The following is a 16,726-nucleotide window of genomic DNA, read 5'->3' on the forward strand; positions in this document are numbered from 1 at the left end:
TTTCAATAGGACATTTTTTGCGCTTAATGGTATGAGTGTAACACTTGTTTATACACAGTGTATTTTAGCCTTACTGTAGGAGCTGAGCTGGAAGTAACAAGATCAAATAAAAATGCATTTTGTCACTGATTTCTTCACCCCACGGAGCTGGAGTTAAGTATTGTTTTTGGTGGCTCTGTGTGTCTGTCTGTCTGTCTGTTCTTCCGCACTTGCTAACATGACCAACAGAGGCCGCCAGAGGCTTGTTGTATGAATGGGGTGAAGTCTGCTATCTCCGATTGCCTTGTTTCAATATTTAAATCCTGAGAAAGCACAGACTACCAGACCAGGACCACACACTTGGCATTTAATAAAACGATTGCAGGGATTTGGGATCTCACAGAAAGTTGCGTGATTTAACGTGACTTCAGAATATAAACAGACATGGAGGTGGACCGTCGTCATTGTCAGTTAATAGCTGTGTGTGTGCACGATGTTTTGTGCTGAGATATATACTTCTGATTTGAAATCGGGAAGACTCTGATGCGTCTGATGGCATTAACAATCACGCCTGTTAATCCCTCACACTACAGGATTATTTGGCTAAATAATCTGTTCAAGTCAGCCTAAAATTGGATTGTCGGAAGGACCAGATCGGGACTGAAATCTGGCCAATTATCCTTTTTCGTGGGGTGGGGCTTTATGTTCCATTTTCATCGTAACTTGGAGGTCAGAACTGAGACCGTGACCATATTCCATTGTTAGCAATAGCAGTTGATAACAATGTAAAGAAACGCAACACAGATACAAATCTAACAGTATATGTACAACTGATTTACAATACAATACAAATTTTCAAGAGTTTAAAATTTGGTAACAAAAAACAGACACACCTCATGTAATTTATCTACTATTTATTCCAATTTTATTCTACCTATATCATTTCACTTAATGTTAGTCCCTTCAAATCAAAATATATCAACATTGTTTACATCTAAATTATGCTTTTTAGACCACCAGGGGGGAGTTTACTCATATTTACTACTTATTTTCTTGATTTAAATAAAAATATAAATAATGAAAAATGTTCATTCCGTGTGGCACAGACACTTGGACTTATGGATTTTGGTGGTCAAAGTTTAAAGGTCACTGTGAACTCACAAAAAAATAATTGTGTTCCTTCTAAGTTAACATAAATCCTGTAGACTAAAAGTCTTTTACTGTATTTTTCCTATAAACAGCTATTTGATGATTATAGTTTACTCCATGAAAGTGGACAGCTGGCTCCACGAGCTGTCCATGTGGCCCAGTTGAAGCCGGTGATTAGCATGTGGCCCATTCTACGTCACAACCAGCATGTTATAATACGTAGAACAAAACTGCATCATCTTCTTCTAATAATTTCCGGAAGGCTGTCAACGGAGGTTGTAGAATGGTATTCCTGGTTATTCCTGCTAGGAAGTCTTCTCCTGTCTGTGGTTGGTTGGTGGTGGTTTTTCCCGTCATCTGGCATCAATTATGTTGTTTCCTCTTCTTTCTCGTCTCAGTACTTATGTGTTGTCCTCTTGTCGGATCCGTGCATTTACCTGCAGAATTTCCAATTCATTCTAGTTTTGTTTCCGTTGTCCTGGGTTCTCTTGTAACAGCCTGATGACGGTTTTACAGGGCACATCCACGGCTTCGTCGCCTGGCAGGACGAGCGGCGGGAGGGGTGCTTCGTGGACTGGTGGTCTGTGTGGCTACGGACGAATGGGACGCTTGTCTGCTGGTACTTCGGCTGCGTCGAGAAGCAGTACGTTTGGCAGGACGCCTGGCTCGACTGGCCCTCTTTGTAGTCCGTCGCTTGGCGGGACGGGTGGCCTTTCGCTTTGTGCGACGCTTGGCGGGGCGAGAAGCTCTTGGTCTGGTTTTCCTTGATTTTGCCATTTTTCTGCCGGTTTATAGGATGTTGGAGAAGCAAGGAGGGATTAGTGGAAATGTTGTAAGTCGTTGCAGAAGATAATCGAGATAAGATACAGTTAGCAGCCGTGTTTTGTGTCACCTCGTAAGTTCTGAAATACAACATTAAAGTATATATTTTTTTAATTCCTTCCATGTGAAATATGACATCATAGATGATGTAAGAAGCTGGATGTCACTCCCAGACCAGTAGGTGACATCACACTCCTTACATCTTTTTTGTTGATTAAAAAAAAGCTTTATTCAACTACCTGATTTTCAAGAAAATAGAAAATGTTAAGTATAAGTAAGTATAACACACAATGTTGTGCATAATGTTTTCTACATGAGAAGCAGGTTGTAAATAAATTATAAAGCATGTGAATCATGTTAACAGGATGTTCTCCAGTGTTTACTTTTAACGTTACACATTGGAAAGAATTTCATGTTTTATGTCAGAGAGGCCAGAATGAGATGGTTTGGTCATGTACAGAGGAGGGATAGTGCGTATATTGGTAGAAGGATGCTGGGGTTGGAACTGCCAGGCAGGAGGTATAGAGGAAGACCAAAGAGAAGGTTTATGGATGTAGTGAAAGAGGACATGAAGTTAGTTGGTGTGAGAGAGGGGATAGAGAACAGGGTGAGATGGAGGAGGTTGATTCGCTGTGGCGACCCCTGAAGGGAGCAGCCGAAAGGAAAAGAAGAAGATGTTTCTACAAATTAGCCTGATGTCATCCGACAAAATAAATTTGCACTTACACTGACTTTACTTAAACTGAAACATATTATGTGAAAAAAACACACAAAACAATGAGTTTTTTATCAAAGCTATAATCAGGTGTTTAGCAGCAGTTAGCATCACTAGCTAGGTTACTGTACAAATCCTGTATTTAATCTGGCACTAGCATTGATGAGGCATTCTGCTTTAGCACTGTTAAAAGCTAGCTACTGGCTTGTTAGGGTTCGAGCAACAAGGTTGCAAGAACCCTACTGAAACTGGTTGTTATTGGGATGCTAATTGAGTAAGCAAAATAGGGCTAAAAACAAAAAGTACTTACTGCTCCAATAAATAATTGACTCCTTAAAAAGTTAGCTAACTTGTTGAAATAAGTGTCAATAATCAGGATGTTAATTTAGTTTAGGCCTAAAACTGCTAGTTGCTTCTTAAAAGGTTAGAAAGCTGGTTGTTATAAGTGTTTATATTAAAGATGCTAATTTAGTTAGCAAAATAGGTCTGAAAACAAAACCTACTTACTGCTTCAATAGCTGACTTCTTAAAAAGTTAGCCAACTAATTGATATAAGTGTCAATAATCAGGATGCTACTTTAGTTAGCAAAATAGGCCTTAAAAACTGCTACAATAAATAACTTGATCCTGCAAAAGTTAGCTAGCGAGTTGTCGTTTCAATAATCAGGAGGCTAATTTAGTTAGCAAAAAAATAGGCCTAAAACCAAAAAGTACTTCCTGTGAAAATAAGCAGTTGACTTCTTAGAATGCTTTTAGGTACAAGTGAGTTTTGGACATTACTTGTGGTTGTAAACGGACCGTTAAATGAACGTAATGATGTGACATTTACACGTTTACATAAATACGAAGTCCATCGTGGTTGTGTCAAACATAAACAGTGAACATGCTCCAGATGTTTGAACTGTGCCAGTACGTATCATTGTTTAAAGAAAACAGAATCACTTGTTATAATTTATATGCTATTTATTATGAATTTATTTTCTAATTATAATTACAGACAGTTTTTATAATGAATCTTCTATCACTTCAAATTATATCAACTTTGTTTAAATCCAAACTTCAAACATTCTCTATCTAGACCACCTTGAGGAAATTTCTGCACATTTGGTAAAAAAAAAATAATCTTGTCCTATGTTTTAAAAACATTATTTGAATAGATGTTGTTGGTCCAAGGTCAAACGTCAAAGTTACAGTGCAGCCATGTTTCTAGTGAATGTGAGGAAGTTTCTTTACATGAGGATGAGGTGATTGGATGTTGGTGGTCAGTGTGAACTCACAAAACACATTGAAATTCCCCTTAAAATCAACATGAGTAGGTTACATTCTATATGTGGACATTTCTCAAGATTCAAACTGCTGGTCTTGTCTTTTCCTATAAAAAGTTCTTGATTTGTTCTTCTTAACAGTGATTAACCATTAACTGCTTCTTTCGGCTTCTCCCATTAGGGGTCGCCACAACAAAATTAGCTTGAGATCACACCTTAGATTTGTTGTTTTTGGCCTATTCGACATTACATTCTAGAAAAATGCTAAGACTGACAATCCTTGTTTTTCCCGCTACTTTGTCTTCTCTTGTCCCTGGGTTGGATTATTGGTTGTAGGCATCTACGATCTTTTCCGTCCTTCTCAGTACTTGTAGGATCTGCATATCTATCTGCAGAATTTCAATTTGTTCTAGTCTTGTTGTCATGTCTAAGTGTCTGCCTCTTTGGGCTAACTCTCCATTCTCCAGCCCGATGGCCGCTTTAAACGGCACGTGAAGCTGATGTATTTCTACGGCTTTGGCGACGTTTAGGAGAAGCACTGGCAGAGCGGACTCTTCGTCTCCTGGAGGTCTGAGCAGTGGAGGGCGACTGAGCCGCTCGTCTGCTAGCGGCCGTACGAGAAGTTCTTTTCCGACTTCGCCGCTTGGCAGGACGAGTGGCCTTTCGCGTAGTTCGTCGCTTGGCGGGACGCGCGGCTCTTGATCTGGTCTTTCTTGATTTTACCATTTTTCTGCAGTGATTGGGTTTTAGGTTTTTAGAAGGTTAGCGAAGCGAGGGAGTTTTCAATCGTGGTAGAGAGGAGATGGTGTGTTACTGTCAACTCATAAGTTCTCAAATACAAACACATGAAAGTAACTTTTAAAATTCCTTGGATGTAAAATATGACATCTTAGATGATGTCATTAGGTGATGTCACCTACTGGTTTTGAAGTGACATCACGCTCCATCATCTTTCTTTTTTTTTACTGAAATTAAGTTTAAGCAACTTGGTTCTTAGGAAAACGTTTGTAAGATCTTGCTGTGATTAAACTTGTAACAACAGAAATGAAATCAAATAAGAGAAATTAAATCTCAGAATACTTAAGACAGAAATGAATAAACCTGTAAAAAAAAGATGGAGTATGAGGTGGAGGAAGATCATCCTCATCATAACCAGATAACCAGATGAATGGCTCCAAAAAAACACAAGTATACAAGTAAACAAACAAGTATTTTAAACAGTGGATCACAAGTCAACACTGACAGGAGAGCTGCAGGAATATATCTGCTTTAGCTGAGTACTGTTGAGTAGAAACCTTCGGTAAACGATAAATTGATCTACATCATATTTTGTGCATTAGAGGAAGATGTCATTTCTGAATAAAAAAAACAAGTTACACGTTCCAGAAACATACACAAAGGCAAAACTATGAGGTGTTTAGCAGCAGTTAGCATCCATAACATTGTGGTACTGCCTTCAGGTTGCTAGCTAGATTACTCTTGAAATCCTGTCTCTAATCTGGCACCAGTGTTATTCTTCTTTTGTCTTCTCCCTTTAGGGGTCACCACATATTGTAATCACTGCTAAAATAAATGGCTGATTCAGTTAGAATGCATACATTGTCCAGAAGTACAAGTGCTCCTTAACCCTTCCCTGGAAAACCAATGATTTCTAGGAAAGCGTGGATGGCCGCTGTTGTTAACCGTTTTGGGGATAAGGGACTCACCAGACTTACAAAATGGTAAAAGCCAGGACAGAGAGAAGGCTCAAACAGACAACTTTAACCAGGAAGGAAGTCACATGTCATTATGGCAAAATTTGTAAAAATGCAAAATACATCAGAGCATATGTGGGTAGGGAATGATTCAAGTGCAGGACCAACACTTGATCCGCTCCTTTACTGGATTGGGTAGGTTATCTGGGGTGGTGATCTTAGGGAGGTACAGGTACTGAGAGATCTCTGGCACTGTGGTGTGCCTCCTGGGTCTCACCAGACCTCAAGTCTTCCTGTACACACTAAACACATAATTCACCTCATGGACGTTCAGATCTGGACCTATCCCGGACGAGCCCCAAATTGTTATGACCAGGTCTAGGGTAAAACCTGATTGCAACACATGAATAATGAGACTCCCTCTTCCCAACTCCCAAGAAACCACCAGCAACAAGTAAAACAAGCCACTTTAAAGGTTTATTAAAACCAAGCGCTGCAGCTGGGATGATCAGGTTTTCCCTTAGGCCTGGTCGTAACAATTGGGGGCTCCTCTGGGATAGGTCCAGATCTGAACGTCCACAAGGTGAATTAAGTGTGTACAGAAAGACTCCGCAGTCCTAGAGATCTCTCAGTACCTGTACCTCCCTAGGTAGGATCACCACCCCCATGCCACCCCAGATAGTCTACCCAATCCAGTAGAGAATCAAGTGTTCCAAGATGAGCAAAGTCAAGGAATGGTCAAGGTGTGATAAAATGATTGAGGCCACTCAAGTAGGAAAATCCATTCACAGCCATCACCTACAACGTGGCAAAATAACAATTTAGGACCATGCCAAAGAAAGATCACATGACCCATCACATCACGTCAGTGTGGACAAGCAGCCAAAGAAAGGCAGGTAATCAAAACCCTGAACATGTGATTCAGAAAGGTCACCCTGGCTGAAAGAGAAGGAATCAAAAAACTGACAGTGTGTTTGCTATTTGTTATAATTTTATTTCTAAATATAATTGTATAAAAACTTTATAATGATTTTCTAAATATAGTGATTTTGTCACAATCTACACTTCTAACATTCTTTTGACCACCTCAGGGAATTAACTGCACATTTGGTAAACATTACTCAGATAGCTTGACCTATTTCTTAAACATTGTTTCAAACAATTCAAATTGAGTCACAGTGAAACAGTGAAACCATATTTCTAATTGATGTGATATATATTAAAACTACACCCTGAGGAATTTTTATGACATCTGGAACAGACTTGAGGGTTCTTTGGTGGTCAAAAGTCACTGTGAACTTGACTAAAACTGTTGTCTTTCACTATATAAAAACGCTATAAATAACCATTTGATGAGTCGTCCTCACATCTGATCTATGATTTTACAGTTTGGTTCCCCTATGAAAATGGACAACTGGCTCTAGTAGCTGGTGTTTCGCATCTGGCCTGTGAAGAGACTGATCAACGGCCGTTGCTGGGATTGTGTTCCTGCTTTTTTCAGCTGGGAAGTCTTCTCTTGTCTCTGGTTGGTTGGTTGGTTGATTGGTTGGAAGACGTCTCCTCTTGTCCTGTTGTGTCAACTTATCGGAGTGTCGGCCTCTTTGAGCTAACTCTCCTTCCTGCAGCCCGATGAGCATTTTAAGCGGCGCGTCGTGAGGCGGCTTTTCTTGTCCCTCGACGGCCTTTAGGGGAAGCACTGACAGAGCGGACCCTTCGCCGACTGGCAGGACGAGCGGCGCGACTGGCTCTTGGCGTACCTCGGCGTTTGGCAGGACGCTTGGTCTTACGTGCTCTTCGTCTTTTGGCAGGACGAGCGACTCTTGATCTGGTGGCTCTTGCTTTTGCCATTTTTCAACAGGAATGTGCTTTGATTGGAGTTTTTGAGGAGGACTTTGTAAGGATGTAGCCGTGGAATTGTTGTCTTACAAGATTCCGAGGTTGGTTGGTTGGTTGGTTGTTAGTTGGTTAGTTGGTTAGTTAGTTGGTTTGAGGTGCACTGTACGTTTTTAAGGTTAAATCATTACAAAACCAAGTTTTTTTTAAAAGGATGCCTTTGATGTAATATATTACATCATAGATGATGTAAGGAACATGATGTCATCTACTGGTGTCGCAGGTTTTTTAGGCAACGGCGACCATATTTTGGAAGAGAGGGTGGATCTGAGGAAGTGAGAGGGATAGAGTCGACCAATGAGTAATGGCAAGACGAAGATTCATGAAGCCTTGAAGCTTTGAAGCTTTCCATCCAGTTGGTTCACTCATGGGCCAAAGCTTCATGGTGCGTCACTTGCTCTACTGTGCCATCAAGTGGACAATAAATGTAAAACAGGCAGAGTGATTGTAATGACACCTGACCTCATGGCTTTGGTGTGTGAAGCTTTGAATTAAATAAATGATGTTTGCAATGCCAAGACATTAAGAATTTATAATGTGGTGTCTATGTTATCAAAAGCTAAAGTGGAAACAATTTGGGGAGAGGGTTGTGATGTGACTGCTTTATTTATTTTTACTCAAAAATAACAACTTTTCCACAGTGCTGGGCTTCAGGCAAAACATTTTTTTGAGATGATTTCGTCTCCTTCCCGATACTCTCGGGGCTTCTCCAGTCTTCCAGTGTTTGGTTCACCCAGGTACTTTTGGACCTCCACTATTGTGTCCGCAGGGACATTTTGGAGGCGATCCATTTGGTTTCCCTGTCCCTTATATTTTGAATCATATGTTTGTCGGTACCCAGTTCAACATGTGCCTGTGTTTGGTGGACGTGGACGTTCTGTTATTCTGAATTAATGAGATACCTGAAAGGCTTCCATTTCTTTCTTGAGCACTTGATTTGAGGGAAACATCCCAGTTGTTCAGTTTAATTGTCATCAGTCTTTTATCCATGAAGCATTCCAGATTTATCCAACAGATCTAGGAGAAATGCTAAGTCCTGAGGTACCCGTGCAAAGCTGACAAACCAATAACAAGAATGGCAAAAATCGCTCTAGGTCTCAAACTCAAAGTAAAGCTGGATTCAACAGGGACATATTTGCTTCCATTCAAGAATGATCTCTTCAATTTCTACCAATATCCGTTGCATTATCTATCCAGACAGTTGGCACTGCACACACTGGTGCCCTTAGTACGTCACCTGCCAAGTTTGAAGCCTGTCAAGGAAAAACCATTCAACAGTTGTGCAATTTGCAAAATACATTTAGGTTTGTCAGTGAAAACACAAACACTTAAATAAAGGTTCACATTTCATCAAATTACAGATGTTAGAAAACATGCTCCCAAAGTCACAGGCATGTTTAGTCTGTAGCTTATTATTCTGAAAACAGGAAACTCAGTTAGTAACGTTTTCTTTCTCTTTATTATGCAATTCCATCAAAATATATTATTAATATTGTTTGTGTCCAAACTTAAAAAACATTCTTTAGAGTTTCTTCACATTTTGGTAAAATTGTTCTCTCAGATTTAGCGTTGATATCTTGTCCTATGTTGTAATGAAGATAAACTGAACAGATTTGGTCGGTCCAAGGTCAAATAGTTAAAATATCAAGAAAACACAAGAAATTGCATTACATCTGGTACAAGACACTTGGACTAAATGAGATACCTTGATTTCTATAGTCGAGGTTAACGGTTATTTTAAAAAGGTGAGACGAAAACTGTAAACAAATTAATTCATTTGATGACTCATCCTATAACTGATGTCACGAGTCAAATTGTGTATGCTGTCAATTGCTGAATGCCCGCTAGGATGCTAATCTTAGTTTTCCTGCTACTGTCTGCTCTTGTCCTAGTTGGCCGTGGTATGTATACGAACACGTGGTATGTGTTTGAAGGCTCACATGGACATGCTGGCTGCGGTTGGCAGTGGAAAATGTACTGTTCTGAATTCTGGGTTCTTTTAAAGGACCAGCATGTTCCTCTGCAGGATTTACATTTATTCTACTTTTTCCTGCTACTGTCTTCTCGTGTTTGTGGTTGGTTGGTTGGTTGGAAGAGGTTTAAATATCATCTGGCATCAATAGTTTCCTTTCCTTTTCTTCTCTCTCTTCCCTGTACTTATGCGTTATCCTCTAGTAGGAATTCTATGTTTCGCCGCAGGGTTTCAAGTGATTCTAGAAATTCTGGCTGTCCTGTTCTGTGTCCTCTTGTCGGAGTGTCCGCCTCTTTGAGCTAACTCTCCTTCCTGCAGCCCAGTGAGCATTTTAAGCGGCGCGGCGTGAGGTCGGCTTTTCTTGTCCCTCGACGGCCTTTAGGGGAAGCACTGACAGAGCGGACCCTTCGTCGACTGGCAGGACGAGCGGCGCGACTGGCTCTTGGCGTACTTCGGCGTTTGGCAGGACGCTTGGTCTTACGTGCTCTTCGTCTTTTGGCAGGACGAGCGGCTCTTGATCTGGTGGCCTTTGCTTTTGCCATTTTTCGTCAGGAATTTGGTTTGATTGGAGTTTTGAAAAGCAGTGATGTAGCCGTGGAATTGTTGTCGTACAAGATTCCCAGGTTGGTTGGTTGGTTAGTTGGTTAGTTAGTTAGTTAGAGGTGCACTGTACGTTTTTAAGGTTAAATCATTACAAAACCAAGTTTTTTTAAAAGCATGCCTTAGATGTAATATGTTACATCATAGATGATGTAAGGAACATGATATCATCCACCGGTGTCGCAGGTTTTTTAGGCAACGGCGACCATATTTTGGACGAGAGGGTGGATCTGAGGAAGTGAGAGGGATAGAGTCGACCAATGAGTGATGGCGAGACGAAGATTCATGAAGCTTTGAAGCTTTCCATCCAGTTGGTTCACACATGGGCCAAAGCTTCATGGTGCGTCACTTGCTCTACTGTGCCATCAAGTGGACAATGAATGTAAAACAGGCAGAGTCATTGTTAATGACACAGTTGGTAGTGGTATTTATTGAAAGTTGGCATTGAAATCTGTACTCTTCTGGATTCTGGGTTCTCTCAAAGGGTGTGTTTCAATTTAGTCTAGTTTTTCCTGTCACTGCCTTCTCGTGTCTGTGGTTAGTTGGTTGGTGGTGGCATTTACTGAAAGTAGTTGAAGTCTGTACTATGGAGGACCGACGCATCTGCCTCTGAAGGCAAATAGAAACTTGGACATTGTGATGACTTTAACTTTGGCGTTTAGGGGACGCACTGATCCTGCGTCGTTTGGCAGGGAGAGGGCCAGGAGTGAGGCTTCGCTGTCTGATGGCAGCACCCGATCTTCTCGGACTTCGACCGCGTTGAGGAGAAGAACTGACGGGACTCCCCTGTTGTCGTTTGATATTGCGGTGACTTTGACTTGGGCTTTGAGGCGAAGCACTGAGCCTGGATCTTTGACCACTTCGAGGAGAACCACTGTAGGGGCTTCCCCGTCGACCTTTGACAGAACGAGCGGCAGGAGGGTCGCTCTGCAGACGGGAGCTCTGTCGAGTCGAGTACGAATGAGACGCCACCTCTGTGGTGCTACTCTGTCGGCCTGGAAGAGCAGGATCGACAAAGCGTAACTTTCGCCGTTTGGCAGAGCGAGAAGCTCGAGAGACACTCCGCAGGCTGGAGGGCTTCTTCAATCGGGCGTTTCTTGATCGGCTCGTTTTTCTGCTTTGATTTGGATTTGCCATGATACCGCGACGTTAGATTCTGTCGTTTACGATGCTCAAGATGAGTTTTGAGGCTTCACAAAGAACATCAAAGAACTTTTAAAGATACATTTGCAGTAAAATGTGACATCACTGATTACATCACAACTGTTTGTGATGTTAGCAGTGATGTCACTGTGTGACGCTGCTCCTCACAGTTTGAACATCTTCAACACATTCCTTGAAGATGGAGAATTTTGAAATTCCGAGCTGACTGTCCTTCAACGCCGTCCCAAGACCTGCCCACATGTGTTACGTCATTTTAAGTGTCATGTTTTGGACGAGACCATATTAGGTGGAGATTACTGAGAACACAAGGACCTTAACCACACATAAACTCTTCAAGACAATTGTTGATGAAACGTAGCTGTCAGTAAAGAAAGCCAAGCTCAGAGTTTGTTTGGATTCAAAAGCTTCTTAGAGACATTTGCAGTGTTCACCTGTGAGTCAGGTTCTTACCTCCAGAAGCACATGTCATCAACGAGGTTCGGCTCATTCACCACGACACTACACACCAAGGGGGTGTGTTCAAAGCAGGAGGAAGTTGCAGCTGATTGGATCCTGGTAAGGAACAGGTAAAGCGACTGATTTCATTGGCTGTAAAGCTTAACAGCTGGAGGAGAAAATACCCAATGGTGGGCCAACCAAAACCTATACCAGAGCTGTCCAAGTCCACACTGCACACACTGGTGCCCTTAGGAGGCCACCTTCCAAGTTTGAAGCAAACTCTCACTCTCCCACACCAAAGCCCATAGAGAAAATCAGTGATTTTAACATCACAGCACACAGGAGTTTTTGATCCACTGCTGCCTCTATCACTAACTTCAAATGTCTTATTTTGTTTTATTAATTCGGCATTTGAAAATCTTCGTTCAGATTTACCTCAGTGACACAAAGTGACCACATGAGGCAGCAGTACACCAGCAGCTCCTGTGTCCCTGTGAGCTTAAATCGATGATTTTCTCTATGGACTTTGGTGTGGGAGAGTGAACTGTTAAAAACTTCACTAACCTCTTGGAAAAACGCTATTAAAAGTCAGGTCATATAATAATACATTAAACATTGTAATTTTGCATACTTTATTTGATAATCAATCACCTGGAAAAAAAGTGTAATTGCCTTTTTTTCTGTTCCCAAAATAGATATTTTAAATATGGAATATGCAACTTCATCAAAATATAAATTCTTAATTTAAAATAACAAGAATCTTTTGAATAATTTCCTTCATATTATCGATGAGTTGTTGTTTTTTTTACATTTGTAACTGTGATTGTTATCAGGATGCACATTTTCCAAAATACAATTCAAGTCAAACTCTGAGACAAACACTGGAGAGAAACACTGACAAGAGCTGAATCATGAATCATCCTCACCACACTCACGTTGTACCACGCACATTTACTAAAGAATCTTCTGACAATTTAGCAAAAACTCAGCCACCACCCGTTATTTTAACATAGGAAAATCTGAAATATTAACTTTTCAAGAACAAATTCTTCACAAAACAATATTTGGTAGCAGAGAAATACCTGAAAATGAGACAAGGTGCCATTTTCTTTTTTTTATATAGACAAAAACCATAATATTAAGCATTTTATCCCAGGAAAATATAATTTTCAACAACTCTTTACTTTAACCTGCGCTATCAAGCACTGATAGATTTAACTTTAATTCATTTTAATGTAATTTCTTGTTGGGAAATTTATTTTCACACCTGTATTTGAGAACTTATATCAATAAATACCCTTAATATGTGCTTAAAACCACATGATGTGAAGTTTCCACCAGCAGAGGGCAGCAAAGTGTTGCAGAAATCAAAATAACTCTGGACATTAAAACACAAGAGCACACGGAAAACAGTCATCGCACGGGCGGTCAAAGCACGTGGGGGGGGGGGGTCCACAGAGTCCAGTGAATGTTACATAAAAGAAAGTTTTTCCGTAAAGCACACGACGTAAAGTCACTTTTTCAAAGGTGACACAAAGCATTTCAGCACATATTCTCCACGCAGAGGCTCATGTGTCACTGAGAAATCCCTGAATATGCTCACCGCTCACATGAGCAACACGTACAATAAAAGCACGACAGCAACAGCAAAAAAATAGAAAATAGACATTTCTGCTCCGAGTCTCTCACATGAGGGAACGTTAAAGGGACAGTTCTGGGTTTTTGAAGTGTGGTTAGATGAGGTTTTAGACCATGGTCGACATGGCTGCTGCTGTCAGGCACAATTGGGGGAGAAAAAAAAGGTAAGCCTTGAGTGAAGTGACAAAAATCAGCCATGTTTAAATACTTCATGCAAACACTTCAAAAATCCAAGACGATCCCTTTAGAATGGCAGTGAAGCTGCTGCGGCAGAGTTTGACATCAGCATCAGACGCCCTGTCCATCCTGACGCACAACAACAATCAGGGGTTCCTCTTTTTTTTTTTTTTCCTTTTTTTTCTCGGCCTCTCACATTCGCTGCTGCGTTTCAGTCGGTCGACCAGAGGGGGGCGACGTCGTCCCGCTGACGCGTGAACAAACGCGAGCTCCACAGGTCTGTGGTGGTAACTGAGGAGAGATGATGCCTCTCTCCCAGCTCTGAGAACACAGGCGGGGCAGGCGGGAGTCAGCCGTGGTCGTCCAGGTCGTAGAGAAGGACCTGGTGGTTCCTCGGGCAGGAGCTCAGGCTGTACAGACATCCAGCAGCAGCAGCAGGGTAGCACGGCAGCAGCCGGTAACGCTGCAGCTCCTCCAGACCAAACGCAGGAGAGCAGCAGTCCGTCACCAGCACCTTCACTCTCTTCCTGTCCGGGTACATCAGCCTCCATTGCCCGCTCTCTCCTTCCTCCCCCACTTCTTCTTCTTCTACCTCCTCCTCATCCTCTTCTTCCTCCTCCTCCTCCTCAGCCCCAATCTCTTCCTCCTCATGGTGGATCTTCCTCAGCAGGTTGTTGATGAGGACGGAGCGTCGCAGGTAGGCCTCGGGGTCGTCCAGGAACCTCAGCTTCTCCAGGGACAGCTTCAGGATGCAGCTGCGCTCCTCCTGCAGGATCAGGTGCTGCAGCAGAAAAACACATTTGAACCTGAGGTCATGTGATGGTCATGTGATGGTCATGTGATGGTCATGTGATGGTCATGTGATGGTCATGACTCACTCTTCAGAGACTCATACATCAATTGATTAAAGTAATCTGGGGAAACAAGCAGTGGATTATTCCATAATGAAATTAAACACTGACTGCAGTCAAATAAAAATGGAGTTTCATTTGCAGAAAATGAGGCAGATGAGGACAAAAGAGTTGGATATTTCAAAAACTGCAACAAAGCTGTGTATGAACATCGATCATCGACATGTGTGAGCTAAAGTCACTGATTTTCTCTATGGACTTTGGTGTGGGAGAGTGAGTGGTTCACAAACTTCAGTGTCTGTCTCACAGTGAGATAAAGACGTGATCGTGTTCTTAAGATATCGTATCATGTCCATTATTCTCAACAACAAATCATGTGAATGACTTTGACACTTCAGGTCTAAAGAAAGATGTCATGAGAAGAAGAGCACAGGCTTCATACTCTTTGAAAATATCCACGTAGGCCTCCGTGTAAATCCTCCTCCTCCGCATATTTCCTCTTGAAGTAGGCAACTTTCGACGTTGTTGAATGGTTTGTTCTCTCTCTGCCAGGGAAGCGGCTGCTGGAGGCGGGAAAACAGAGGTGAGACATGAGAAGAACAGCTGCCACAGCCTCAGCGTGGGATTTAAAGACATTAAAAAGGATTGTGCAGTCTTTATTTTCTTCAGTAAATGTGTTTATATGAGGTTTTGACACATATTCAGCTCCCTGACATGGCTGCCAACACGGACACAAGGGAAAAGGTTGGATTTTTAGCCACTGAACAAAAGACTCACCTCATAAAATCTACGTCAGTTTACGTCTACGACATCTTAAGAACATGATCACGTCCTTATCTCACTGTCAGACAGACTTTTCCAACAGGAAACTGAAGTTTGTAAAACACTCACTCTCCCACACCAAACCTCATAGAGAAAACCAGCGATTTTAGCTCACGGGGATACAGTAGCTGCTGGTCTACTGCTGCCTCGTGTGGTCACTTTGTGTCACTGAGGTCAATCTGAACGAAGATTTTCAAACACAGAATTGACAAAATAAAACATTTGAACTAAGTGATGGAGGCAGTAGTGGATCAACTCCTGTGGATCAGCCCCTGTGTCCCTGTGAGCGAAAATCACTGATTTTCTCTATGAGGTTTGGTGTGGGAGGTGAGGCAGCACTGAATAAAAGTCTGTCATAAAAAAGACTCAACCATCCTTTTAAAGACACTCCAAATTCTCTTATTTGCTTTACATTATTTGCAAATGATATAAAAAAAAATTAAAGTCACTTTCCACTCCATGCAAATAAAACAACTCATTCGGGCCACTAGAGGTCACCAGTGGGCGAATGTAAACATTAAATAATGATTTTTAAAAATGTCTGCTCACCTGCGGCTGCTGCTCCTCTTCCGACACTCGGCTCTCGAGACTGGAGTTTGAATCAGTGAGTGTGAGTCAACCTGTGGCTCCACATCGCCCTCTGGCTCCTGCAGGGAGAAGACAGGTCCACTGAGACACGAGGAGGAAGACATCCACATTTTAAACTGGTTTAAAACCATTTAAACTGCCTGTTTCTTTTATTTCCTGTGTTTTATTTAACTCTTCCGTCATATTTCTCGCGTTTCATATCCAAACATCGTTGGAAGCGGTCGCTGCTCACGCCTGTCCACGTCTGTCCATGCCTGGCCACTCTGAAGTCTGTCAACATTGATTATACCATAAAAAAACACGTTAATCTGGCTGAATCTGGCTTTGCCAAAGGGCGGCACAAAATGGCCGCCCTCGTAAAGCAAGGCCCTCTCCTAAAGTTGGTATAAAAAGGTGATTTTAGGTTTTAACGTGAAAAGTTTCCATGTTAAAACTCTTGTCTGTCTATAGAAAATGGCGGCCGTCATCAAGCGACTGTCTTTGCTTGAAGTCAACACTTGTTCTTTTTTAGGAGTGTCATTCATTTACCGCCACGGTTGCCATGGTAACCTGTATTCTGTTTCCACTCATTTCTCCACGGGAGACAAAAGGACACGTCACGTTTGTAACGCTGGGGACTTTAATGTTTGACGGACACATGATCCTTTTATTCCTTTATTCTTAATCCTTTAATTACAAAAGTTACACATTCATTAATAATGTCAATAAAATAAATAAAGTAATGTTTTTACCTCAGATCATTTAAACTAACTTTACACAAAACCTCAATGTTTTTAACAGACTGGAGCAAAAGAGTGTGGACAGCATTTGATCCTCTAAATAAAACAAAGAATCATTTTATGTTCAATATGTCACGTAACACGTGTTAGTTAGTGTTAGTTGTTGTTAGTGTGAGTAGTTGTTAGTGTTAATTAGTTAGTTGGTTAAATAGTGTGACTAGTTGTTAGTGTTAGTTAGTG

General features: G+C 41.6%; 1 protein-coding gene across 3 annotated transcripts; it reads right to left on the reverse strand.

The window, feature by feature from the left end:
* Positions 1-13,136: 13,136 nt before the first annotated feature.
* LOC131444371 (uncharacterized) lies at positions 13,137-16,726 on the reverse strand. Of its 3 annotated transcripts, none has more exons than XM_058614612.1 (4): positions 16,296-16,726; positions 15,729-15,826; positions 14,800-14,917; positions 13,137-14,287 (listed from the first exon to the last, which is right to left on the reverse strand). In XM_058614612.1, exons 1-4 carry the CDS (start codon positions 16,404-16,406, stop codon positions 13,856-13,858), a joined length of 759 nt encoding a protein of 252 aa, XP_058470595.1. In that variant the 5' UTR covers positions 16,407-16,726; the 3' UTR covers positions 13,137-13,855. The 3 variants fall into 3 exon arrangements, with proteins under 3 accessions (XP_058470595.1, XP_058470594.1, XP_058470597.1); XM_058614611.1 differs by having other exon boundaries at positions 14,800-14,920; positions 16,296-16,724; XM_058614614.1 differs by lacking the exon at positions 16,296-16,726 and having other exon boundaries at positions 15,729-16,287.

The sequence above is a fragment of the Solea solea genome, chromosome 18 (genome assembly GCF_958295425.1).
Source record: "Solea solea chromosome 18, fSolSol10.1, whole genome shotgun sequence".
NCBI lineage: Eukaryota > Metazoa > Chordata > Actinopteri > Pleuronectiformes > Soleidae > Solea > Solea solea.